This window comes from Bos javanicus, chromosome 5 (assembly GCF_032452875.1).
Source record: "Bos javanicus breed banteng chromosome 5, ARS-OSU_banteng_1.0, whole genome shotgun sequence".
Taxonomy (NCBI): Eukaryota; Metazoa; Chordata; class Mammalia; order Artiodactyla; family Bovidae; genus Bos; species Bos javanicus.
Window position 1 is genome coordinate 88,446,610 of NC_083872.1, and position 26,152 is coordinate 88,472,761.

The window sequence follows — 26,152 nt, forward strand, 5'->3', positions numbered from 1 at the left end:
GCCCACAAATCCTCATCCTCAGATTTTGCATCCAAGGATTCAACTGATGGGTGGATAGAAAGTATTTGGGAAAATTAAAAATGCCAAAAGATCTAAAAAGCCAACTCGAATTTGCTGCACACTGGTCACTATTTAATGGCATTTACATTGTCTTTATAACTATTTACATAATGCTTGTATTAGGTATGATAAGTAATCTAGAGATGATTTAGGGTACAGGGCAAGAAGTGTGTAGGTTATCTGCAAACACAGTGCTGTTTTATGTAAGGAACTTGAGCATCCTTGGGGTTTGGTATTTAGGTGGAGGGGGGGTTACGGAACCAACCCTGTGAGGCCGAGCATGACTATATTCCAATTACCTGCCACTTTTCAGCTCCAAGCTTGGAGCCACCCCTGGTGGCTAAAGATGTCTGAGCCAGCAAGTCTACTTGGGGGTGCCATTCAGAAGTGGTTTATGTCAGCAGTTTATTTTATTGGTCCTTCTAGAAGTGGGACTGGGGAATAAGCTCTTTTATTCCTGAAAGCTCAGTGAGGAAACAGAGTTGGTTTCTGACAGGCTTTGAATTTGAGGAGAATGTGAAGATTGGCTTGTAGAATAGTGGCCTCCATGTGAGGGAACAGCAGAGGAACAGCTGTGAGCCATTCCAGGAGGGTGGGTGAGGGAGATCCAGAAGACCCTGGTGTTTCAGAGAGAAAGGGAGTGAGGAAGGAGTGGGACTTCTAAGCTCCTTCCTGTGCTCAGCTGTGTCCCACCCTGCTGAGAGGTCAGACAAAACAAGAACAGGAGAAGCACACGAGATTTACCAGCTGGAATGCAGGTTGCTTCGTCAGTGCCTGAAATCACATCCCTCATCTCATTCAATTTCTGTTTCCAGAGATTTCCCAGGGCTTGTTCTTGGATCATATCCTCAGTTTTGGGGGTGTGTACCCTTTTTAGGGCCAGTCTGTGTATTTCCTACTCTGTACAGTTCTCCTAAAATCCCTGATCTCTGAAAGTCACCACTTGATGGTTACATCACCATGAAGAGATGTTAGCCATCCAAGCCTTGGATATTTAAATCCATCAGTCTGCAATTACAATGACTAATTCAGACACATTTCAGCTGCATATGAGAGCTGATATGTTTCTTTGTTTCTGTTTAGTTATGTCAGTTTCAGGTGTAAGGTGTACAGCCTTGTAATTTGACATCTGTATACACTACAAATTGATCACCACGACGAATCTAATTACCATCCATCACCAGACAGGTGACCCCTTTACTCATTTCACCCATCCCCCAGCCTCTTTCCCTTCTGGTAACCACTAATCTGATCTCTGTAACTCTGAGTTACCAGTTCCCTGCAGATACCAAGGGACAACTTTAATGCTGTAGTGAACATAGGGAGTGCATATATCTTCTTTTCAAATTAGTGTTTTTGTGCACATGTGATAAATACCCAGAAGTGGAATAGTTGGGTCACACGGTAGTTCTAGTCTAAATTGTCTGAGGCATCGCCATACTGTTTTCCATAGTGGTTGCACCAATTTACAATCCTACCACCTGATGTCTTTTCTTCTGAAACTTTTTAAAACATGAAATACTCCAGTTGTGCATTCCGATGGCTGGAAGGGTGAATGAATAGTTGTCTAATCACCCTGGAGACACAGATGCTTTTGTGAGCTGGTGGTGAGGTAAGGCTGCACATCTCTGTGGGAATGACAAGTGAATGAGTCTGCTGCTCTCTTAACCTGCTGTTCTTTTCTCTCTCCATTTTCTCTCCTAGGAAACAGATGGAAGACTGCTGCGACCCCGCCCATCTCTTTGCTATGACTAAAATGAATTCCCCCATGGGGAAAAGCCTGTGGTACGATGGGGAGTTTTTATACTCGTTCACCATTGATAATTCAACTTATTCTCTCTTCCCCCAGGTTAGTAAAGAGTTTACTGCCTTTCAATATAATTTCTTACATGTCTTGATATCATAGGAAAGGGATCACTGACCTTTTCTTACCAATCAGATCTACTTCTTTTCATCTTCTTTTTTCTAAAAAAAAAAAAAAATATTTATTTACTTACGACTGTGCTGGGTTTTCATTGCTTTCTCTCGTTGCACATCACCAGCTCGAGACATGTAGGCTTCAGTAGTTGTGGCTCACAGGCTTGGTTGCCCTGTGGCATCTTCCCGGACCAGGGATCAAACTTGTGTCCCCTGCCTTAGCAGGCAGATTCTTAATCACTGGACCACCAGAGAAGTCCGTATTCTCTTCTTAATTATAAATTCTCCCCTTTATAACTGTCATTTGTGTGTGTATGTGTGGGAAGAAGTCAAATGGTGTTTTGATACAGGGGAAGCAGTAGGATAGTATAGAATAACAGATTTCCTAGCGCTTCTGATTTGAGTCATATGAGACTGAAGGAGGCAAGCAGAGAAGGAGGCGAGGCCGGGGAATTGTGGAATTCTAGTGTTTTGAGGTTGGCTGTGGAATGATCTTAAAGATTTGCAATACTGGAATGTTTTCTTAAGGCTGGTATTGCTCTCGGGGAGTGGGGACCATATGGTCAGAAGTTGCTTCTTAGAGCTCGTGAATCTTAACCCTGTGGTTAGATTCCTGCTCTGAAGTGGAGGAGTGGTGGTGATGGAAAGAGAGTATCTGACCACTTTTGAAGTGGTCTAAATCAAGCTTTGCTCCCTTAATGTTTTCCTCTGTGGTTTTCCAAGCACTGAAATCAAATGTTTTATTAAAATAGATCTATGTAGCAGTGGACTTTCCCGGTTGCTTAGTGGTAAAGAATCTGCCTGCAATGCAGAAGACACAGGAGATACGGGTTTGCTCCCTGGGTTGAGAGATCCCCTGGAGGAGGTCATGACAACCCACTCCAGTATTCTTGCCTGGAAAATTCCATGGACAGAGGAGCCTGGTGGACTACAGTCTGTGGGGCTGCAGAGTTAGACACAACTGAAGCAACTTCTTGAAAAAACTATATGCAGGTCAGGAAGCAACAGTTAGAAATGGACATGGAACAACAGACTGGTTCCAAATAGGAAAAGGAGTATGTCAAGGCTGCATATTGTCACCCTGCTTATTTAACTTATATGCAGAGTACATCATGAGAAACGCTGGGCTGGAAGAAGCACAAGCTGGAATCAAGATTGCCTGGAGAAATATCAATAACCTCAGATATGCAGATGACACCACCCTTATGGCAGAAAGTGAAGAGGAACTAAAGAGCCTCTTGATGAAAGTGAAAGAGGAGAGTGAAAAAGTTGGCTTAAAGCTCAACATTCAGAAAATGAAGATCATGGCATCTGGTCCCATCACTTCATGGGAAATAGATGGGGAAACAGTGGAAACAGTGTCAGACTTTATTTTGGTGGGCTCCAAAATCACTGCAGATGGTGACTGCAGCCATGAAATTAAAAGACACTTACCCCTTGGAAGGAAAGTTATGATCAACCTAGATAGCATATTCAAAAGCAGAGACATTACTTTGCCAACAAAGGTCCGTCTAGTCAAGGCTATGGTTTTTCCTGTGGTCATGTATGGATGTGAGAGTTGGACTGTGAAGAAAGCTGTGGTGTTGGAGAAGACTCTTGAGAGTCCCTTGGACTACAAGGAGATCCAACCAGTCCATGCTAAAGGAAATCAGTCCTGGGTGTTCTTTGGAAAGAATGATGCTGAAGCTGAAAGTCCAGTACTTTGGCCACCTCATGTGAAGAGTTGACTCATTGGAAAGGACTCTGATGCTGGGAGGGATTGAGGGCAGGAGGAGAAGGGGATGAGAGAGGATGAGATGGCTGGATGGCATCACCGACTCGATGGATGTGAGTTTGAGTGAACTCTGGGAGTTGGTGATGGACAGGGAGGCCTGGTGTGCTACAGTTCATGGGTCGCAAAGAGTCAGACACGACTGAGCGACTGAGCGACTGAACTCAACTGAACTGAAGCAACTTAGCACAGCACAGAGAATCTATGGAGCAAGTGAGGGGGAAAGAAAGGAAATCCTTATTTCTAGGGAGCCCTAGAAATCATTAGGTGAAAGGTGGAGTAGGAGTCATGAGGTCGCTCCTGAAATTACTTAGAACAAGAAGTTACTGCCATAATTGTGGTTTAGAGATTAGGAAAACACAGTGGCCACTGCCATTAGCAGAAACGAGCCCCAAGAAGTTGTTTCAACTCACCTCCTCCCTCCAGACCTTTCTCCAGTGCATCTAATGGGGAAGATTAATTTGCATCCGGAACACTAGTTGCAGAGAATCCAAGAGGGGCAGTTTTCTTTAAAGCAGTCAAGCTTTAGCAGGAAGCTAGAAAAAGAGTGGAATTGAGGTTGAATGAGCCAATTTACAGTATCTTCTTTGTGCAAAAACTGATACCAACTTGCTATGAAATAAAGATGAGATAAGGAAGCAATCTCCTTTAACAGCGCATCAAATAGAAAAATATTTAAAGAAATCCAAAATAGGATTTTATAGATGAAGGCTTTCAGTCATACTAACTGACTCTGTGCTAGGAAATAGATTTGAAGAAAAGAAATGATTAAAGAAATACAAACTAACCTCCCATCTTATCTGTAAGTTGCAGCAGTCAGATAGCAGGAAACATTGTCCTTTTCAAGTGCATGCGCATGAATTCTATGTCTCTCCCTGCCAGCTTCGAGATCAAGGAACCATCCCTGAATAATAAAGGAAACGTACCTTTTTCTTAGAAAGAGTTAAACCATTCTATCACTGTGTGTGCACAGTCATTCCGAAGGCCTGAACCAGTTCAATGGGTGGACTTGAAAAAAAAAAAGTTACATATATATTCTTCTGATGAGATTCTGAAATGACTAATTAATTTATAGAAACCCTGGAAAACCAGTTTGCAGCAACACAAAAGGTATTTATCCCTGGGCCCTCTTATTTCTTAGTGAAAGAATTCTAGTTTGTTATCAGGAAGCTAAATTGTCAGTTAATTGTTAGGCTTCATTCATGCTCCTGGCGGGAAGAAACTGCCATGTGCTCATTAGGCAGAAATGCAGGTGGGTGAGCTGGGCTCCATGTTGTCAATTGAGTATAACATCTCTCCTTTCCCTGTATTTCAGCAAAATAATGCTAAATCACTCCTTCTCTAACTGAGATGTATAGCTTTATATTACACTTTTAATTATATATTTTAATGTATTTATTTTAATTATGTATTATACGTCTCCCCTAAAGGCTCAATATAAGTTAGCTACCGTTCTTATTGGTATTATTCCTTCACCCATTTTTATCCACTGCTTTTATTGTTGTTGCTGAGGTGCAATCCAAGATTATGTGTTTGATGTGGAAAGTAATAGGTCCTGAATCAAGGTTGGAGGGTCCACAGAGGCCCTGTAGAGATGGTGTGTATTTTGTAATTACAGTTAGTGGCTTCTTATTTGTACATCTTACAAAATCCCATGGCTTTATTATCTGCTGCTGCTTCTGCTGTTTAGTCGCCAGGTCATGTCTGACTCTTTTGCAACCCCATGGACTGTAGCTCACCAGGCTTCTCTGTCCATAGGATTTCCCAGGCAAGAATACTGGAGTGGCCATTTCCTCTACCAGGGGATCTTCTTGATCCAGGGTTCAAACCTGCATCTTCAGCGTCTCCTGCTTGGCAGGCAGATTATTTATCACTGAGCCACCTGAGTAGCCTGGCTTTGATTTATTCAGTTTCACGTCGTATGCAATTATCTGCATAATTATCTATCACAATTCTCTAAAATTCTTTATTTTCTGATCTCAATACTATCTTGTGAGGTTTTGTGGGAACTCATTTTTGTGCCTCGTACTGTGCTTTGCACTCAGTGTAGAGGTTCATTTCTAGCTGCTCACGGTTGCCAAGATCTCCTCTGAAACATCCCACCTGGGCTGGACCACTGCTCTGCTCTGGCTTGAACCACAGGAGACCAAGCAGGATAGTTAGATGTAGTTGTTTCCAAATGGCTCTATCAATGTATTTTGATGAGATACTTCTTGATTATTATTAGGTATGAGGTGGTGCAGTGACAAAGAATCCACCTGCCAATGCAGGAGCTTCAGGAGATGTGGATTCAATCCTTAGTCAAGAAGATCCCCTGGAGTAGGAAATGGCAACCCACTCCAGTATTCTCGACTGGGAAATTCCATGGACAGAGGAGCCTGGCAGGCTACAGTCCATGGGGTCGCAGAGAGTTGGACATGGCTGAGCATGCACGCATGCACCGTTTAGACATGAAGGGCTGAATTATAATCTTTATGTGAGTTTTCTAGAATGTACTGTGTGTGTGTGTTTGGAGGGGAAGGTGTGTTCGTAGGTGTTTCCATTTTGAGAATACTTTAGGATCCCTCCATCCCCTGGGTTGGAATCAACTCCTTGCTCTGCCTGTCTCTTTGAAGCCTGCATGGTCCATATTTGTAGATAATGCCGACTAAATACTATTTTGGGGCTTCCCTAGTAGCTCAGCTGGTTAAGAATCCATCTGCAGTGCCGGAGACCCCGGTTCAATTCCTGAGTCGGGAATATCCGCTGGAGAAGGGATAGGCTACCCAGTCTAGAATTCTTGGGCTTCCCTGGTGGCTCAGCTGGAAAAGAACCCACCTGCAATGTGGGAGACCTGGGTTCAGTCCCTGATTTGGGAAGATCCCCTGGAAAAGGGAATGGCTACCCACTCCAGTATTCTGGTATTCTGGGCTGGAGAATTCCATGGACTGTACAGTCCATGGGGGTCACAAAGAATTGGACATGACGGAGCGACTTTCACTGTCACTTGACTTATAACATATTTTTGCCCAGAAAGAGCATAAATTTCTTTGGGAATGAGTGAGGAAGTAGCAGGAATGTTAGAAACCACAACTGTGCTAATATAATCTGAGAAATATTTTTCATTGGTGTAATAAAAACATGGTCAGCCTACCATTCTCTTACATCGTGCTGGATAGTCACGTGATATACATCACAAACTAGATGAGTCATTTTTCCTCAAAATATCCACCCAAGGCCATATGTAAGGAATCACATAATTAATGCACCTCAAACAGACACTCATTTCCAGTTTCTCTGGTTGCCATAGACTTCCACTTGGCCTAGATCCACCATACCCTTGGCCCGTGGGAAACCCAGCAGAACATGTTGAAGCAGTTTTGTCAAAATGACTTTGTTAAAATGAAAATACACATTTTTATTTTCCTTCTGAGTAATGTGCTTAATAGAATCCTCTGAGCTTCTGGACATTCACAGAGCAATTTTTTTTTTTTTTCCTCCTAACAAAATTTAGATTCAACTGTGCGATCTATGGCTTTCAGTAATTCAGCTTTTTTACTTACCAATATGATGGTAGTCATTTTCCAAATACATACCATTTCAGCTGAAGGAAACTAAAGAGACTAATGTTTGGTGGGCATAGATCTTTGCCAAACCAGTGTTGGTTCATGCTGTCAGACTTGTGTTTGGCTAAACTTTGGACCTCTTACGATTCCCCATGGCTTTATTATCAAATTTCTCCAATTCTGACACAGGGACTTAACCAAATAGGTACTTATTTATCTCAAGCAGTAATTTGAAATTAGGTGAGTAGTTTAAGGCTGGGTGGTGGCCACACAGTGCCATCTAGTTCTCAGGCTCCTGCCTTAGCTGATGGCCAGGTAACCCAGTTTTGATCCAGGATCCCTGTAGGATTGAGAGGAAACAGAAGAGGAAAATTTGGATAGACTCCTGCTGATGTGCCAGTGATCAGAACTGAGTCTCATGGCTGTGTCTAACCAAAAGAGAGGCTAGGAAATTTTAGTATTTCATCTCTGGACAGATGCACTCCATGTGCTGACCTGTGCATGCCTGCTAAGCCGTTTCAGGACTCTTTGTGACCCCATGGACTGTAGCCCACAAGGCCTCTCTGTCCATGGGATTCTCCAGGCAAAATCACTGGAGTGGGTTGTCATGCCCTCCTCCAGGGGGTCTTCCCGATCCAGGGATCAAACCCGTGTCTCTTGTCTTCTATGTTGGCAGGCAGATTCTTTACCACTAGTGCCACCTGAGAAGCCTTGTGTTGACCTGCACTATCTGCCTTAGTTTTTTTCACATGTTAGCTCGCTTTATCCTCATAGCAACTCTGTGTGATGGTTACTGTGGTCTTCATTTCATAGGTGAAACTGAGAACTGAGATGGGCTAAATAACTTACGCACAGTTCTAGAGATTGCAAGTGGAGGGCTGACATGTAAAACCCGGCCCATCTGATTTCCAATGTATTATTGTTTATTCTCTTTTTTTTTTCTTCTTGAACAATCATGGGTTCTGGCTATTTATTGTTAATTTATATCAGTCACCTTGAAACCATTTTAAGTTTTTTACTTCCCTTAGATGAATATTCTTAAAGGAAATGGAGAAATTCTTTTTGTAGCTATCTGAGAGAAAAAAAAAGCAGAGTACAGACATGCAGGCTCTAGGATCTCGTGAAGCAGTGTAGCTTCTCTTTGACTTTGAGTGCCTTATGGCCCACTTAGGAAGGAGAAATAAGACTAGTCCCTTTATTTTGGTTTCTATTAAATGGGTTCTTGGGCCCAGTTCCAATGTGTGTGACTGGAGACTTCGCCTCACCACCAAGCAATTCTCAGACACCAACTGGTGGTCTTACAATTCAGCTCAATTCTGACACTACATACCTGGAATTAGCATCAGATTCCAAGGACTAAGAGATGCAGGTTTGATCCCTGAGTCAGGAAGATGCCCTGGAGGAAGGCATGGCAACCCACTCTAGTATTCTTGCTTAGTATTCAAGGACACAGGAGCCTGGTGGGCTACAGTTCATGAGGTTGCAAAGAGAGGACACAACTGAAGCACACCAAGGACTCAGTCCAATAAGACTGCCCTCCTCTTCAAACATCAGTGGCAAGCCCAGGTTATGGCTTTTGCTTTTGACTGACTGACTATGCATTGGAGGTTCCAGTGACTCCCTCCAACTCAGGCTGCCAGTCGCAAGTCCAGGTCTTATCCTGATTGACTTCTGACTGACCCTCTATAAATCAGAGGTTCCTATGACCTCCTTCTTGCGTTCTGTGAGTTTGCTGGAACTGCTCACAGAACTCAAGGAATCCGTTTACTTTCTCCATTACCGATTTATTACAAAGGCTATTAGAGGATATAGATCTACAGCCTGATGAAGAGTTACATACAGCAATGTCCCCAACAAAGGAGCTTCTGTTCTTGGGGACCTTGAGGCCTTGCTTGGTTGCAAGCGGAAGCACCCTGTCTCCACAACCTGGAAGTTCTTTGAACCTCATCCTTAGGGTGTTTTGTGATGGTTCTATTATGTCAGCATAATTGATTACAACATTGACCATTGGTATTTGATTCAACTTCTAGCCACTCTCCTCTCCCTGGAGATCCAGGGAGTAAGACTGAAACTTCCAATCCATTCATGATGAGTTCCCTTGACAACCAGCCCCCATCTGCATTAACATAAAGCCAGTTGTGGTGTGAAGGGGCTTGTGATGAATAACAAGACACCCATTTCACCTTTATGGCTCTGAAGGAGTTTCAGGAACTGGGGAAGTGAAGCGAAGTGAAGTGAAGTCACTCAGTCGTGTCCGACTCTTTGCGACCCCGTGGACATAGCCTGCCAGGCTCCTCTGTCCATGGGATTCTCCAGGCAAGAATACTGGAGTGGGTTGCCATTTCCTTCTCCAGGGGATCTTCCTAACCCAGGGATAAAACCCGGGTCTCCTGCATTGCAGGCAGACGCTTTATCCTCTGAGCCACCAGGGAAGCCCCCAAGAACTGGGGACAAGAGACCAAATATTATAAAAGATGCTCCCTTCACTCATTACTCAGGAAATTACAAGAGTTTGGGGAGCCATAAGGCAGGAGACCAAATATCTTTCAGAAACATATTTTGGTCATCTGAATGACCAAATATATTTGTTCCTTATAAATCACATCACATCTGTCATAGAGAAATCCAGGTTCTCAGAGGGAAGCACTTTATTCTCTGTACATTGCTTCTTTATTACAGGAACCCAGAACACGATTCCACTGCCATTAACTACCTCAGGGCATTTATTCTTTCATCATTGGTTGAGTGCCAGCGATAGAGAAAAAATATGTAGGGAATGGAATCTAAAGATCTAGGGTTTAGACCTGGCCTTTCTATGATGGTATTTGTCATCTCAGGTAAGTCATTAGTGGTTGTAACTATTCTCAGCCTGAATTTTAGAATTTTCAGTTCAGGATTGATAATACCTGGTGTTCATAGTTCAGTGTTCTTATGAGAAACTAAGTTAAAATGAGATTAGGGATGTAAAAGTACTTTGTAATGAATGCACAATGCAAACATATAATAATGTTACTTTTATTATCTTTTTAAGCATTTATGGCATGTAAGCATTTCTTAGGAATTTTAGTAGTAAAGGAACCAATGGGGGAGTGGAAGCACTAGAAAAGGGGTCAGTTTTCCATGCTGGTGAGTAGTGAGGAGATAAATCTGTTGAGTCTTAGATTTGGGAAAATATAAGGAGTGATGGAGAATGCCTCAGACTCTGGCAGTCAGACATTTGTATCCTTATAGTTGGATAATAATGATGATATGCTGAAATGTGATGTGAGAAATATGCAGTGTGAGAAACATTATTAATTTCTAGTGAATTAAGATTCTGTGTCTAAACAGTGGATTAGCTACTGTTCCTCATACTGTTCTGTAACTGAGAGGATAAGGAGAGTGGGTCATCCCAGGATTTCCGCATGTCTGTTATCCTCAGAGGAGAGGAAAGCACAAGATTATAAGTGAGTTGTGGATGAATCTAGAGTCTTTCATTCAGCGTGAAGTAAGTCAGAAAGAGAAAAAACAAATATAGAATATATCACGTATATTGGGGCTTCCCTGGTGGCTCAGTGCTAAAGAATCTGCCTGCCAATGCAGTTAATGCGGGTTTTATCCTTGGTCGAGAAGATCCCCTGGAGCTGAAAATGGCAACAGACTCTAGTATTCTTGCCTGGGAAATCCCACGGACAGAGAAACCTGATGGGCTACAGTCCATGGAGTCGCAAAAAAGTCAGACATCACTTAGTGACTAAACAACAACACATATATGTGGGATCTGGAAAAATGGCCCTGATGTACCTATTTGCAGGACAGGAATAGAGACACAGAAGCAGAGAACAGATGTGTGGATGCAATGAGGGGGGAGGGTGGGACTAATTGGGAGATTAGGATTGATATATATACACTACACTACCATTGTAAGACAGATAGCTAGTGGGAGCCTGCTGTATAGCACAGCGGGCTTGGCTCAGTGCTCTGTGATAACCTAGAGGGGTGGGATAGGGGGCGGGTCTCAAGAGAGGAGATATATGTATGCATATAGCCGATTCACACTATGGTACAGCAAAAACTAACACAACATTGTAAAGCAATTATACTCCAATTAAAATAAACATAAAAGGAAAAAAAAAAAAAAAAGAAGTGAGTTGCCCCACAGAGTAGTTGAAGGTAAACTGAAAGATGTGTTTGTCTTTCAAACTTAAAAATAATTACAAATTAAGATCTTTCTATAATGAAAATTGGGCTTCCCTGGTGGCTCAGATGGTAAAGACTCTGCCTGCAATGCTAGGAGATCTGGGCTGGATCCCTGGGTAGGGAAGATCCCCTGGAGGAGGAAATGGCAACCCACTCCAGTATTCTTGCCTGGAGAAGTCTATGGATAAAGGAACCTGGCAGGCTACAGTCCAGGGAGTCCCAAAAAGTTGGACATGACTGAGCAACAAACACTTTCACTTTTCTAATATTTATCATAGGTTGTCTATGGTTGAAGATAAAATGAAAATGAGATGTAATGAGTGGTCTATCTTGCCATGGTGTGGACCTTTCTAAAATGTTTGCAGTGTATAAAATTTAGTGCAAAGACTGATCATGGCTCAGACTTACAACTTCCTGGAAACAGTTGAAAAGCCTGCATGACACCAGTTACCACTGAGTCAGGTCTCATCTGCAGGTGTGATGGGAGCGATAACTCTTTTCAGGAGGTTTGCATGTTCCATAGAACATTTTCTTCTTAGATTTGGTTGACATGACAGGGTGTTTTCCTGCAGAGAAAACTGGTATATCTCTGTTTTTCTTCAGCTGGTGTCTTTATCTTGGTCCTTCTTAGGAGCCAATGTCCAGATGTAGAGAGGTATTTCTGATTTTGATTTCATTTTGAGCTTTTGTTTTCATACCAGGAAGCCTCTGTTTCTTTTTTGCTCTTGATGTACTCATTTGTACTTCTTAACTCTATTAGGGATCTCACAGAGTCAGACACGACTGAAGTGACTTAGCAGCAGCAGCAGGAACTGCATAACGGAGAAGGCAATGGCACCCCACTCCAGTACTCTTGCCTGGCAAATCCCGTGGATAGAGGAGCCTGGTAGGCTACAGTCCATGGGGTTGCTAAGAGTCGGGCACGAATGAGCAACTTCACTTTTACTTTTCACTTTCGTGCATTGGAAAAGGAAATGGCAACCCACTCCAGTGTTCTTGCCTGGAGAATACCAGGAACGGGGGAGCCTGGTGGGCTGCCATCTATGGGGTCGCACAGAGTCGGACATGACTGAAGCGACTTAGCAGCAGCAGCAGTAACTGCATAAAGATACATTTGATTAACTTAGAGCATACACTAAATTTTCTCTAACTTAATTAGTTTGGTCAGGGAATAAAAAGATACAAAATGAGTATGGAGAACATTTTCTTAATGTTTGTATCTGTTCAAATCAATTTACTCTCTTTCTTCTGCTAATTGGCCTGTAGTCTTTAGGTCCCTTGGGAGCTGATGCAATGTTCTTGTCATCCTTCATGGCCTGACACACCTTCTTATCTGCAGGTCAGAACTTCAGGGTAGACTTGCCCAACAGGGTGAAGAGGGGGTAGGGAGGGGATAGAATAGGGAAGTGAATTTAGCTATGGAGACTAAAAGGAGGTCCAGCCAGTAGTAGCCAAGTAGATTAAGATTCTCAATTTAGGTAACTATTGTCAGTAACCAGGAGATAATAAGAAGCAAAAGAAAGACAAATACCATATGGTATCACTTATAAGTCTGGAGTTGAAAAGAGGACACAAATGAACTTATCTGTAAAACAGAAACAGACATAGAAAACAGACTCGTAGTTGCCAAGGCAGAGAGGGAGTGGTGAAGGGATAGAGCGGGAGTTTGGGATCAGCAGATGCAAACTATTATATAGAGAATGCATAAACAAGGTCCTACTGTATAGCACAGGGAACTGTATAGTCAATGTCTGTGATAAATCACAATGAAAAAATATGGAAAAGAATGTATACATAACCAAATCGCTTTGCTATACAGTAGAAATTAATATTATAAATCAACTATACTTTAATAAAATAAAAAGGGAATAAACGAATGGTTACCAAAGGGGAAAGGGAGGAGAGGGAAGGTTAATTTAGGAGTTTCGGATTAACATATACACACTTCTATATATAAAAAGATGAACAACAAGGACCTATTGTACAGCACAGGGAACTATATTCAGTATCTTGTAATAACCTGTAATGAAAAGAATCTGAGAAAGAATAGATGTATATGTACACCTACATCAATTTGTTGTACACTTGAAAGTAACACAACATTGCAAATCAATTATACTTTAAAAAAGAAAAAATAAAATAATGTTCCACTAGTGTGAAGCTCTATCCAGAGAGCCAGATTCATCTGTCAGTGATTTCAAGTTTCCAGCCACTAGGCTAGACATTTTGGGAACTGGCAGCTTCAGGGAGGTACAGACCAGAGGAGGGCAGGGTCCCATCCTTCTAGAGACTTGGGAGCTGATTCTTTAATCCAGGCAGGGACCCAGGGGAACAGGATGGACGTTTCCAGCATGAACATTGTTAGGACTTGGCCAAGTTATAATGTCCCTCCACACCAAGCTGCAAAAACAAGGAGCATATGATTGAGGCCCTCTCCAAGGCCGAGTTCAAGTTTCCTGGCCACCAGAAGCTCCACAGCTCCAAAAAGTAGAGAATTACTGGCTCTTTCCCTTTGCCACCACCGAAGTTTCTGGTGTCCCGTATTTCTGGTGTCCCAAGTTTCTGCTGCTGCCCCGCACGGTGTTATGGATACTATAAGAAAAAGCCATACCCAAAGTCTCCCTTTTGCCAAGGTGTCTCAGATGCTAAGATCTACATCTTTGACCTGGGGTGGAAGAAGGCAAAAGTGGATGAGTTACCATCACATGGTGAAAAGCTGTGGCAAAGGTGGTTTTCACATCCTGGTGTGGCTCCACCCCATTATGTCATCTGTTTCTATAAGATGTTGTTCTGTGCTGGAGCTGATAGACTCCAGACAGGTATGTGTGGTGCCTTTGGAAAGCCCTAGGGCACAGTGGCCAGGGTCCACTTTGGCCAAGTCGTAATGTCCATCCCCACCAAGCTGAAGGACAAGGAGCATGTGATTGAGGCCCTCTGCAGGGCCAAGTTCAAGTTCCCTGGTGGCCAGAAAATCCATATGTCCTGAAGTGGAGATTTGCTAAGTCTAACGTGGATGAATTTGAAAACATGGTGGCATGAAACACTATCCGTAGGGCTGCAGGTTCAAATGCATCCCTGTTGTTGTTCAGTCGCTCAGTCATGTTTGACTCTTTGCAACCCCAGGAACTTTGTGACCCCAGCATGCCAGGTCTCCCTGTTCCTCATCATCTCCCAAAGTTTGCCCAAGTTCATGTCCATTGCATCAGTGATTCCATCCAGCTGTCTCATCCTCTGATGCCCTCTTCTCCTTCTGCCCTCAGTCTTTCCCAGCATCAGGGACTTTTCCAATGAGTCGTCTGTTCCCATCAAATGACTTCAGCATCAGTCCTTCCAAGGAGTGTTTGAAGTCAACGATGTTAATTTCATCGCTAATCCTGGCCTAATTGGGACAATTTTTGAGAACAAGGCAGAGGCACATTTCTAGAACTGAGTCTGAGCTGGGTACCAGGAATCTGGAAGAGCAACGTGGGAGTGTGTTTTGAAAATAAGACAGAAGCCAAGTTACCAGCATCACACCAAAAGGCTGGAGGCAGAAGACTGTGGGTAACTTGATGTTGGTTCCCACAGCTTTGGGTGGCTACTTCCCCAGATCATTTCCCTGAAGCCAGGGCTGGTCCACATTTCCCAGGGCTCCTGCCAAGTCTGCAGTGACCTGAGTGTGGGTTCAGGCTGAGAATTAGGCCTGATAAAGAAGAATTTTCTGACAAAATATTAAGTTCTTACCCTCTCCTGGGTCACCTCTGTGGACTGACAGTCCAGAGGACGCAGACACTCAGTGAAGGAGAGAATCTGGGCAAATTGTTAACCAAGGCAATGTATTAGCAGTTTGTCTGAAAAATATGGGACTTCCCTGGTGAAGAATCCGCCTCCAATGCAGGAGACATGAGTTTGATTCCTGGCTGGGGAAAATCCCCTGGAAAAGAGACTGGCTCCCCAGTCCAATATTCTTGCCTGGAGAATTCCATGGACAGAGGAGGCTGGAGGGATAGGTGACCGGCTAAGTGTGGTGAAATTTAGGATGGATAGAGTGTGGATCAAGATTCACTGACTATAATGGAAACAGAAGTGCTTTCTGAGAATAACCAACATTTTATACTCTGAAAACTATTACACATAAAATTTTTCTTGCTACATTTTATTTTTCCTGTCTGCTGAGACTCAGACTTTTAACTCTTTGCTAAGGAAAATAAAAAGGTGCTGAGCAAAAAGACAATAGCAAATTAAATTCATTCGAGAATTTTTACTCTGGGCGATCTGCTGTTAATGCATTGGCTAACAGCTCCTTATAAGTATATGACTATTTTGCTTAAAATTTTCTCTTCTTAGGGTTCAGTCTACTCTAATGAGTTGGCCAAAAGTTTCATTTGGGTTTTTCCATACCATCTTACAGAAAAACCCAAATGAACCTTTAGACCAATCTAATACAATTTGGGGTCTCATCTACTATTCAGATGATAGCACATTCACAAAGTATTATTATTCTGGAACCGTAAAACATATACATTTCTAAATTGTTTTGTTTTTTTTGTTAAAGCCTGACATAGATGTTGACTGTTACACCCAAGGTCATTAAGAAATGAAGTAACTGCAGTTGGCAGGTGCTTCCAGATGAGATGGAGATTGTTGGAGTTCTTCAAACCTGAAGGCCAGTGATATGTATGGACTCCAGGGAAAAGTATAGTATTTCTTTTCCAATAAAAATAAGCTTTAATCTTAATTTTATTTGTATTTACTTATTTATTTACAAGTATCTATTGGTCCTGTTCAAGTGTCATTTTTTTAAAGAAGTATAGCTGATTTACAATATCATGTTAGTTATGGGTATACAGCACAGTTGTACGTATATATACATCTATATAGACATATGTATTTTTTTTTCATATTCTTTTCCCTTGTTACAAAGAATTGAGTATAGTTTCCTGTGCTTTCCAGTAGGTCTTTGTTGATTATATAAAAACTATAGTACTTCTATGTGATCCATAAAATTTAGTACAAATCGAGAATCAACAACATATAATAAGAGTTGAGTTAAATTTTAAAATAAGGCTTTGCTGCCCCAGAAATTCCCTTTCATGTGTGTTGAACTTGCCACCAAAATGAATATGCCCTGTGCCAGAAAAACTATGCTTTCTTAAAATTTGGGTAATTCTGTACAAAATAGAGAGTTGACACATTCATTCATCAGGCATTTATTAAGCAACTTCTATTGTGTACTAGGGGAGGTGGTGGTGGTTGAAAAGAGACCTTTCTCTCCCCTTATTTGGGTCCTGTCTTCAGTGTCCCAGAGACTCCTTACCTTCCACATGTTCAAAATTTAACTCCCTCCCTCCCCATCAGCTTCTCTTTATTCTCTGCTGCAGGAAATGATACCATAACCCACTCAATCACTGGAGTTGTACTTAACGTTTGAGTCCATCCTCTGTACCAACCACTTTTCCAGTGCCGTTTCCTTTTGTAAATATCTCTTGATTTCACCCCTTCTTTCAAGACCTCTCTGCCACTGCAGTAGGTCAGGGTTTGTCATCTGTTACATGGGTTCATTCGAGAACTTTCTGACAAGTTTCACTGTTAACGAACTTGCTTCCCTGCAATGCCCTGCACCCTGATGCCAGTGGCTGTCGTGACAAAATGTAAATGGTTTGTGTAGCTTCTCTTAGGCTGCTCCTCTCTGCTTGCCATGCAAGCAAACAAAAGCAAGTGGCCAGACTGAACACTCGCCAAGCCTGCTGGAACAGGGTCAGAGCAGGAAACTCATGGAGAAGGACAAGTAGCAGCTGGCAGATACTCTGCTGCCTTTGCATGATTAAAAATGATGAGATTCTAGATGTTCTAGACTCCAGGAGAGGGACCCTTAAGCTAGGCTGGCATATTAATCATCTAATTAGGAGTGCTAACCCTTCCCCTCATCTGGTCCCATCACTTCTTGGGAAATAGATGGGGAAACAGTGGAAACAGTGTCAGACTTTATTTTTGGGGGCTCCAAAATCACTGCAGATGGTGATGGCAGCCATGAAATTAAAAGACGCTTACTCCTTGGAAGGAAAGTTACGACCAACCTAGATAGCATATTGAAAAGCAGAGACATTACTTTGTCAACAAAGGTCTGTCTAGTCAAGGCTATGGTTTCTCCTGTGGTCATGTATGGATGTGAGAGTTGGACTGTGAAGAAAGCTGAGCACCGAAGAATTGATGCTTTTGAACTGTGGTGTTGGAGAAGACTCTTGAGAGTCCCTTGGACTGCAAGGAGATCTAACCAGTCCATTCTGAAGGAGATCAGCCCTGGGTGTTCTTTGGAGGGACTGATGCTAAAGCTGAAAGTCCAGTACTTTGGCCACCTCATGCGAAGAGTTGACTCATTGGAAAAGACTCCGATGCTGGGAGGGATTGGGGGCAGGAGGAGAAGGGGATGACAGAAGATGAGATGGCTGGATGGCATCACTGACTCAATGGACATGAGTCTCAGTGAACTCCAGGAGTTGGTGATGGACAGGGAGGCCTGGCGTGCTGCGATTCATGGGGTCGCAAAGAGTCGGACACGACTGAGCGACTGGACTGAACTGAACTGAACTGAACTGAACCCTTCCTCTCATGTGATCAAAACACTGTGGTATTTTTGTACTAAGATGCAGCAGAGCTTGACTTTGTCTTGGTTTATCATCTCAGTGTTTGTGGCTGATAGAGAGCCCTCTGTAGTCATGACTAGCAGCCAGAGGACAAGCCTTGCACCCATGGGTGAATGACATAGCTTGCCAGAAAAGGATTTATCAGTTGGCTCAGGGATGGATAAGAGTTGGCCTCTTCCCTGGCATGATGGGAGGGCTGGGATCCTGCCTTGCTATTGGCCTGGATTGAGGGCCTTCAGTGCCAGACCACTGCTGGCCTCAATGGTGCTCTTCCCAGAGGCCACTTCCTTTTCTAGACTGCAGGCCCTCAGTCTTGGACAAGTTAATCCTGCCTGATTACCACCTATAGATAAAGGTCAGACTTCATGCAGTGGCACACAGGCCTTCAATATCTGAACTCTTGGAGAATATAAGATGGTATCAGTTTAGTAATAGCCATCCACCTTCTTCCCCTGCTGCTTATTACTTTATACAATTGATTCTCAAACAACACGGGTTTGAAGTGCATGGGACTACTTATATGCCGATTTTTTTTAATAGTAAATACTAAAGTACTACTTCATCTCCTGTGGGTTGAAACTTAGGTTCAGAACCATGAATACAGAGGAACCATGTATAAGAAGGGCTTATTATAAGTTAACATGAGAATTTTTTTGACTGTGCAGAGGATTGGGCTCCCTAACCACCCCTCCCCCTACATTCAAGAATCAGCTGTACTCTGTGATTACCACGTGACTTGCATTTCCCCTCAGAAGTTGTGCTTTTTTATTCCCTCTGCCCAGCATATTCTTCCTTTTGTTGTCTGATAAATTTTTCTTCATCTTTCAAGATCCAGCTAAAACATCTTCATATGTGTATAATCTTCCCAGTTACCTCTCCAAAATCTCTGTTGCCTGCCGTGTCAATTAAAAATCTGTTCTCCCCCTCCTCTGCCCTGTATATCTCTGTCACTGTACTACTGAATAGCAGTGATTTGTTCACATGCTTTCTGCACACCAGAAAGCTTCTGAGGGCAGTATCTAGACAGGTTCTGGCACATAGCATGGCAGATGGTAAGTGAAAACAAGCTGAATTAACAATAGAAGGGAGAGTTGTTCTTCCAGAGCCTTTGCAACCACATGACTGCAGCCTCATTCTTTTGGAAGGAGATGCTGCCTGTACTGGAAGGACCCAGGATCAGACCTGTGAAGGCCACAATACTGGGAGAAGGAAAAGGGAGTGGGTGTTAACAGTGATCCACGTTGTGTGGGATGTGGCATGTCCGAGATCACTTAGGGTTTCATTCTAGATTTGAGATGAACACAATCATACAGTTGTAAAGTTAAGCCACAGTTTTGGTGCTGGACATGTAGTTGTTATACTAAGTCCCCTACATATGAATGAGTTTTGTTTCAAGGACGCATTCATAAATCCAATATTTTTTAAATCCAACAAAGTTAGCCTAGGTACCTAACTAACAATCACCTATATAGTAGAGTACTGTAATAGATTTATAATACTTTTCACCCAAATAATACATAAAAATACAAAAATAAAAGCATTTTTAGCCTTATAGTACAGTACCTTGAAAAGTGCAGTAGTACAGTCCAAGGCATATGGGGGCTGGCATCGAGTGAACAGGCAAGAAGAGTTACTGACTGGAGGAGGGAGAGGAGGTGGGAGATGGTAGAGCTGAAGGATGGTCAGCAATAGGAGACGGAAGGCAAACTAAAATGTCACTGATGCCTGACATTGATGAAACACACATTCACATCTTTAAAAGTTTGTAACTTGAAGGTTTGTATATAAGGGGATTCAGTTCAGTTCAGTCGCTCAGTCGTGTCCGACTCTTTTCGACCCCATGAATCACAGCATGCCAGGCCTCCCTGTCCATCACCATCTCCCGGAGTTCACTCAGACTCACGTCCATTGAGTCAGTGATGCCATCCAGCCATCTCATCCTCTGTGGTCCCCTTCTCCTCCTGCCCCCAATCCCTCCCAGCATCGGAGTCTTTTCCAATGAGTCAACTCTTCGCATGAGGTGGCCAAAGTACTGGACTTTCAGCTTTAGCATCAGTCCCTCCAAAGAACACCCAGGGCTGATCTCCTTCAGAATGGACTGGTTAGATCTCCTTGCAGTCCAAGGGACTCTCAAGAGTCTTCTCCAACACCACAGTTCAAAAGCATCAGTTCTTCAGTGCTCAGCTTTCTTCACAGTCCAACTCTCACATCCATACATGACCACTGGAAAAACCATAGCCTTGGCTAGACAGACCTTTGTTGACAAAGTAATGTCTCTGCTTTTCAATATGCTATCTAGGTTGGCCATAACTTTTCTTCCAAGGAGTAAGTGTCTTCTAATTTCATGGCTGCAGTCACCATCTGTAGTGATTTTGGAGCCCCCAAAATAAAGTCTGACACTGTTTCCACTGTTTCCCCATCTATTTCCCATGAAGTGATGGGACCAGATGCCATGATCTTCGTTTTCTGAATGTTGAGCTTTAAGCCAACTTTTTCACTCTCCTCTTTCACCTTCATCAAGAGACTTTTTAGTTCCTCTTCACTTTCTGCCATTACTGTATTTTATTTTAGTTTGTTTTGCTATTATTAAACCAGTTTTCAAATATATTATTCTTGAGAAATTGTTATTGGATAGAGCTGAAGGGCATTTGAATGTTTGTGAAGATCATTTCTTTCTCTTTCACATCTCTCTTCCTTATTTTCCACCATTGCCTCTCCCCTCCTGTTCCAGGTGACAGTGGCCTCTTGCCCAGGATTTTATAGTAGTCCCTTATTGGCCTTCTATCTAATCTGGCCTCCTCTCCAGTCGATTTCCAAATTGCAGCCTGAGTTACTATTTTAGAATGCAAATCAGATTGTGTCATCCAATTGTTTAAAATCCTTGATCAGCTATTCCATTGATTTCAGGATAAGACAGCCTTCTTAGGCCACAAGGCTCTGCCTACTCTGTTCCTGCCCGGGGCTCTAGCAGCAGTTTGCATGGTGCTCCCTCTCACCCTTGACTCTTCACCTTTCTGGCCTGCTTTCAGTCCCTAATAAATACTATGTGCTCTCTTTCTATACAGCTTTTTGACACTCTGTCCCTTTCCCTGGAAAGCTCTTGTGTTCTCTTATCTGGTTCACTCATGTTAATCCCTTGGATCCTGTTTGAGTATCAGTTCCTCCAGGTACCTTTCTTCAGACACCTCTCATTCATCACTTCATATTTAGTTGTTTAGGTATTTGATTCAAGGTTCTCTCTCATTTGAGACAGTATTCACTGTCCCACGGACAGTATTTAATTTGGGAGGATAGGGAGCTCTGTAGTACTTTCTATTACCGAGTCCCAGCTCATATTGCTTGCCACACGACAGGCCAGTCAGTGGAGAGATGAGATGTTTGGACAAGGAATCATGACTTTATCCAGAAAACCCACAGACGGAGAAGATGACAGACTAGTGTCCCAAAGATCCATCTTACCCAAATTCGGATTCAGTCTTCTGTACTAAAAGGGGAAGAGGTATGGCTGGTTTTTGCAAAATTCTTGGCGCAGAATCCTTTTGTTCTTGTAGTTGTCTCCACAGGTCAGGTAAACATACAAGAAGACAAATGTTATTCTCTAGGACATCCTGTAAACATCCAGGAAGTCAAATGTTATTCTCTGTTCTGCAACTTTTTATCTCGATATGAATGAAAGTGTTATAGCTGTAAAAGTCAAGCCTGGGAGGCAGAGCTTTGAGAAAGGGCTGTTGAGTATATTTCAGGTTTGTTCTCTGTTATAGTATCTCAGTTATTACCCTGAAGCTTGGGATGTGATAGAGGGTCAGTAAATTTTAGTGGAAGGAATGAAGCAGCTTGATTTTACTGTGTAAAATCACCAACTGTAATCCTGATAGACCTCCCAGCTAGGTGTGGCATATATATATACACACACATATATATATACACACGCACATATATATTTATATGTAAGAAACTTGGAGTTCATTATCACAGAGCAGAGGGAGAAAGCCCCACATTGGATGCAGTCACTTGGGAAGCCCCTAAATGATTGTCTGAGACTGAAGCCTATAGGAGAAGCCTGGTGGTGATGCTCAAGTAGGGTTGAACAGCCCAAATAGACATTGAACCCCTATTGTTGCTGTAACTATTATTGCCCTTAGGTGGTTATTTATCAATACAGGGTCTCAGGTGTTGCAGTGAAATCAATCTTGCAGTCTTAACAATGAAGAAATTGCTTCTCTTTTCAAAGATTTAAAATCACTGTCAGTGATGTCAGTTCAGCCAGGCTCTGCCCTCTGCCCAAGCAGAACTAAAGGGCAGGAGCAGTGACGGAGCTAGAAGAGTAGGTGTCCCCTGGGTCTCCTCCCTGCCTGGAGATGGCATCCCCCGGCTCTAGGCCCCTGTGTTGAGGCCATCATGCTCTCTTCTTCAGTTTTCCAGCCATCAGATATCCCAGCACCAATTTTCTTGCAAAACAAACATGTGGGATTTGTATTTTGAAATGACGGCTCTTAAAATACCACCATCTTTTCAATTAACATACTCCTTCCCTGCTTGTTTTCAAGGTATCTTGCCTCAGCTGCTGGAGGGAAACATTTTTTAGTCTTTGTAGCACTGCAGAGCCAAGATATTTAGGAAACAAACCAATCAATATAGCTCCCAAACAACCTCTTGCCAGAGACTGTGATAATATTTTAGCCCCTTGGAACTCTAATAAGGAAAAATATTTCAGCCAGATTATAGACACTAAACTAGTATGTTGAGTGTGTGGTTAGAAGAATCATCTTTTGACTTGAAAACTTCATGACTTTTCCAGGAAGTAGTAAAAGCCAATTAAGTAATCCTCTAAGACTTCTTTTTTTCAGATTGTAATCCTATTTCATGGAAAAGACCTTGCAGCTAAAATAGTGGAATGCTGTATAATATTCAGAAGGAAGAAGATAAAACAGGTCAAAAATTAAAAGTCAATGACAGGCATTAAGTTCTTAAGGCATTTTATCACTTCATTGCTGACCTTTCCCTTAAGGAACAAATAGAGGCAAGGAAAGGTTTGGAACATGAAGATTTAGGTCCAGAAAATTAAATCATGGTGAGGATTTGTCAGCAGTGAGGTGGATTAAGTGAGGACTAGGAGACCTTGGGGGCAGGAAAGGCAAACTGTTATCATATTAATAAAAAATAGTGGCATTAAAATGTAATGGATAATGTCATGTCTTTAAAAAGAGAGTGCCTGAAGGAAACTTGGGTTTTATGTTTTAGTTTGTAAAAACCACTGGAATCTTGGTCAGTCACCCTTGCAGATAGTTGAGAGAAGTTGTAAGCTGAATAGGGCAGGAGTATGTAAGCTATGGGGATAGGCAGAGCAGACATGGGGAAGTGGGCACTGGAAAAATGGTGGAAAACAGGGAGGAAATCAAAGCAATGTGGCTATTGGTTACGACCAGTCCATCCTAAAGGAAATCAGTCCTGGATATTCATTGGAAGGACTGATGCTGAAGCTGAAACTCCAATACTTTGGCCACCTGATGCAAAGAGCTGACTCATTTGAAAAGACCCTGATGCTGGGAAAGATTGACGGCGGGAAGAGAAGGGGATGACAGAGGATCAGATGGTTGGATGGCATCACTGACACAATGGACATGAGTCTGAGTGAACTCTGGGAGCTGGTGATGGACTGGGAGGCCTGGCGTGCTGTAGTCCATGGGGTCACAAAGAGTCGGACATGACTAAGTGACTGAACTGAACTGAAGTGGTTAATTAAGGTTAGTAATTGCTAATATTTACTGAGTAATTTTGAAGTGCCAGGCTTGGCACGTTTTTTAATTATCATCTTATCTAATTCTCTTAATACCTCTCAGAAGGTACTTTTATTTTCATTTTATAGAAAAGAAAACTGAGACTCAGCTTCAGTAGAAAGCTCAGGGTCACACAGTTGGTGGGAGAATCTCTGACTGTCATTTGTGTGTTACGCCCTCCACGACTTGAGTCCTTTCCATGACCTGGACACTTAGAGAATGATTGACAAATAATATAGAGTGTTATGTTGCACGTATAAATATGCAGTCTGTATATGTTATTCTTCTATCTGTCTGCAAAGTTTTCTTCAGTTAGGATGTGTTTGAGAAGTGCTGAGGGTTAAATTGGCCAACCTCGAACTTTCTATTGCCAGTGCTGCTATGGGGTTGGCATTATGTTTAGTACACTTGAATTCGTTCTAGCCTTGAAAATCACCCTGTCAATGCACAGTTTTTCTCAGTAAGTCAGTTGAGGGTTATGTGAGCCAAATGGTCCCTCAAAGCTGCTGCTGACAAAACAATGAAGCTTCATTTACTTGAGAATCTTATTGGTAAGTGAAAAAAATCTGTGTGTCTCTGGGAAGTGAAAGACATCATGGAACTATCCTACAGCACATGAAAGGCTGCCGTAAATGCAGGAGAGACAGGGGAGCAGTGAGGAGTGCATGCAAATGAAGATGGCCAAATAAATAGAAAAAAGAGTTTCAAATGGAGTTTCAAATACGTTTCAATTTACTAATTATGACTCTACAACAAGCATATATGCAAATAAAGCAATGAGTATAAGCTGCTTATGACTCCTCTACAAGTTCCTTAATTGCAATACTTCTATTTAGAAGAAGAATAATGTTGAACATATTTTTGTTTTAATTCACTGTTCTTATTTTAAATTAGAAACAATAGGTACATTTATTTAAATAATGTATTATTTCTAATTTAAAGTAAATACATTTATAAAACTGTTATCTTTTAAGTAAAATGTCTAATAAATATTCATGAAAATCAAATATGTTAAATAAAATCTATGAAAGAGGGAGTTAATTATATTTTTGTAATTGGTGCCTCAGATGGTTAAGTGTCTGCCTGCAATGTGGGAAAACTGGGTTCAGTCCCTGGGTCAGGAATAGCTCCTGAAGGAAGGCATGGCAACCCATTCCAGTATTCTTGCCTGGGGAATTCCATGACCAGAGCAGTCTAGCGGGCTATAGTCCATGGGGTCTCAAAGAGTCGGACACGAGTGTGCGACTAACACACGCACAGTGAAGTGTAGATATACTGTACAGCTGTAGTTGGCTGAGGACTTACTATGTGCTAGGCTTCTTGCTAAATGCTTCATCTGATAAGGGTTTTATCATCTCCATTTTACATGTAGAAATTAAGGCTGAGAGATGTTAATGCGACCCAGGTCTCCCAGCTAGAAACTGGTTCCAAGCTGAGTCTGGATTTGAACTTAGGCCCACTGATGCCAAACTGTGAATATATCCATTTAAACTGCACTGCCTTTCTTCAGATTAAGTAACTGCCACAGAATGATTACTACACAATAAAGTCTCTCCTTTAGTATGTCTGGGAGAGAGAGCTATAAGTATATAAGGAAATTTCCATTGTGCTTTTCTTGTGGAAATGGATGAATACTTGGTCAGTTGCTCCCTTTTATTGATACAACCCAAGTTATTTTCAATGCAGGGTACACTGGTGTTAGTGAACCTGGTACAGTTTTTTTCTGGTGAGAAATTTCACAGTGTATATCGAAAGCCTTAAATCTGTGCTTGTTATCTGACCCAGTGATTCCATATAGTAAGGATTTACTTTAAATAACTGATCAAGTTCTCAAGGTTATATATATCAGGTCAGTATATATATTCCTCATACAGAATTCTGTGTGTATGAGTTAGGGATGACAGTCCATGAGGAATTCTGTGTGGAATGGGTTAGGGATGACAATCTTTCTGGAAGGCAGTCGTGAAGAGACTCTTGCATGGTGCTTTACATAAAATTAAGCCAACTTGATTGTTTATACAAAAGGAGAAAGAAGAATGGATTCATCTGTTCTTCCCCATCCACCTTCCTGGATTTGCCACAATTCGAAGATGTTTCTAGCAGTGTTATTTAACGCAAGTGAAAAATTAGGAACCACTTAAATACTCACGGGACTTTCCAGGTGGCCCTAAGTGGTGAACAACCCACATGCCAGTGCAGGAGACGCCGGAGACTCCAGTTTGATCCCCTGGGTTGGGAAAACCCCAATGGGAGGAAATCACAACCCATTCCACTATTCTT

At 42.3% G+C, this 26,152-nt stretch overlaps 1 protein-coding gene and 1 pseudogene across 2 annotated transcripts in view; both read left to right on the top strand.

The window, feature by feature from the left end:
* Positions 1-26,152, top strand: part of ST8SIA1 (ST8 alpha-N-acetyl-neuraminide alpha-2,8-sialyltransferase 1) — a 183,018-nt gene that overhangs the window by 56,254 nt on the left and 100,612 nt on the right. For both annotated transcript variants that reach the window (XR_009736594.1, XM_061417657.1), the window contains exon 2: positions 1,765-1,909. Coding sequence is in view for 1 of the 2 variants with exons in the window: in XM_061417657.1 (XP_061273641.1) it covers positions 1,765-1,909 (145 nt within the window). In the remaining variant the exon portion in view is untranslated. The remainder of the gene's footprint in view (positions 1-1,764; positions 1,910-26,152) is intronic.
* Positions 10,112-15,113, top strand: LOC133248623 (large ribosomal subunit protein uL16-like; annotated as a pseudogene).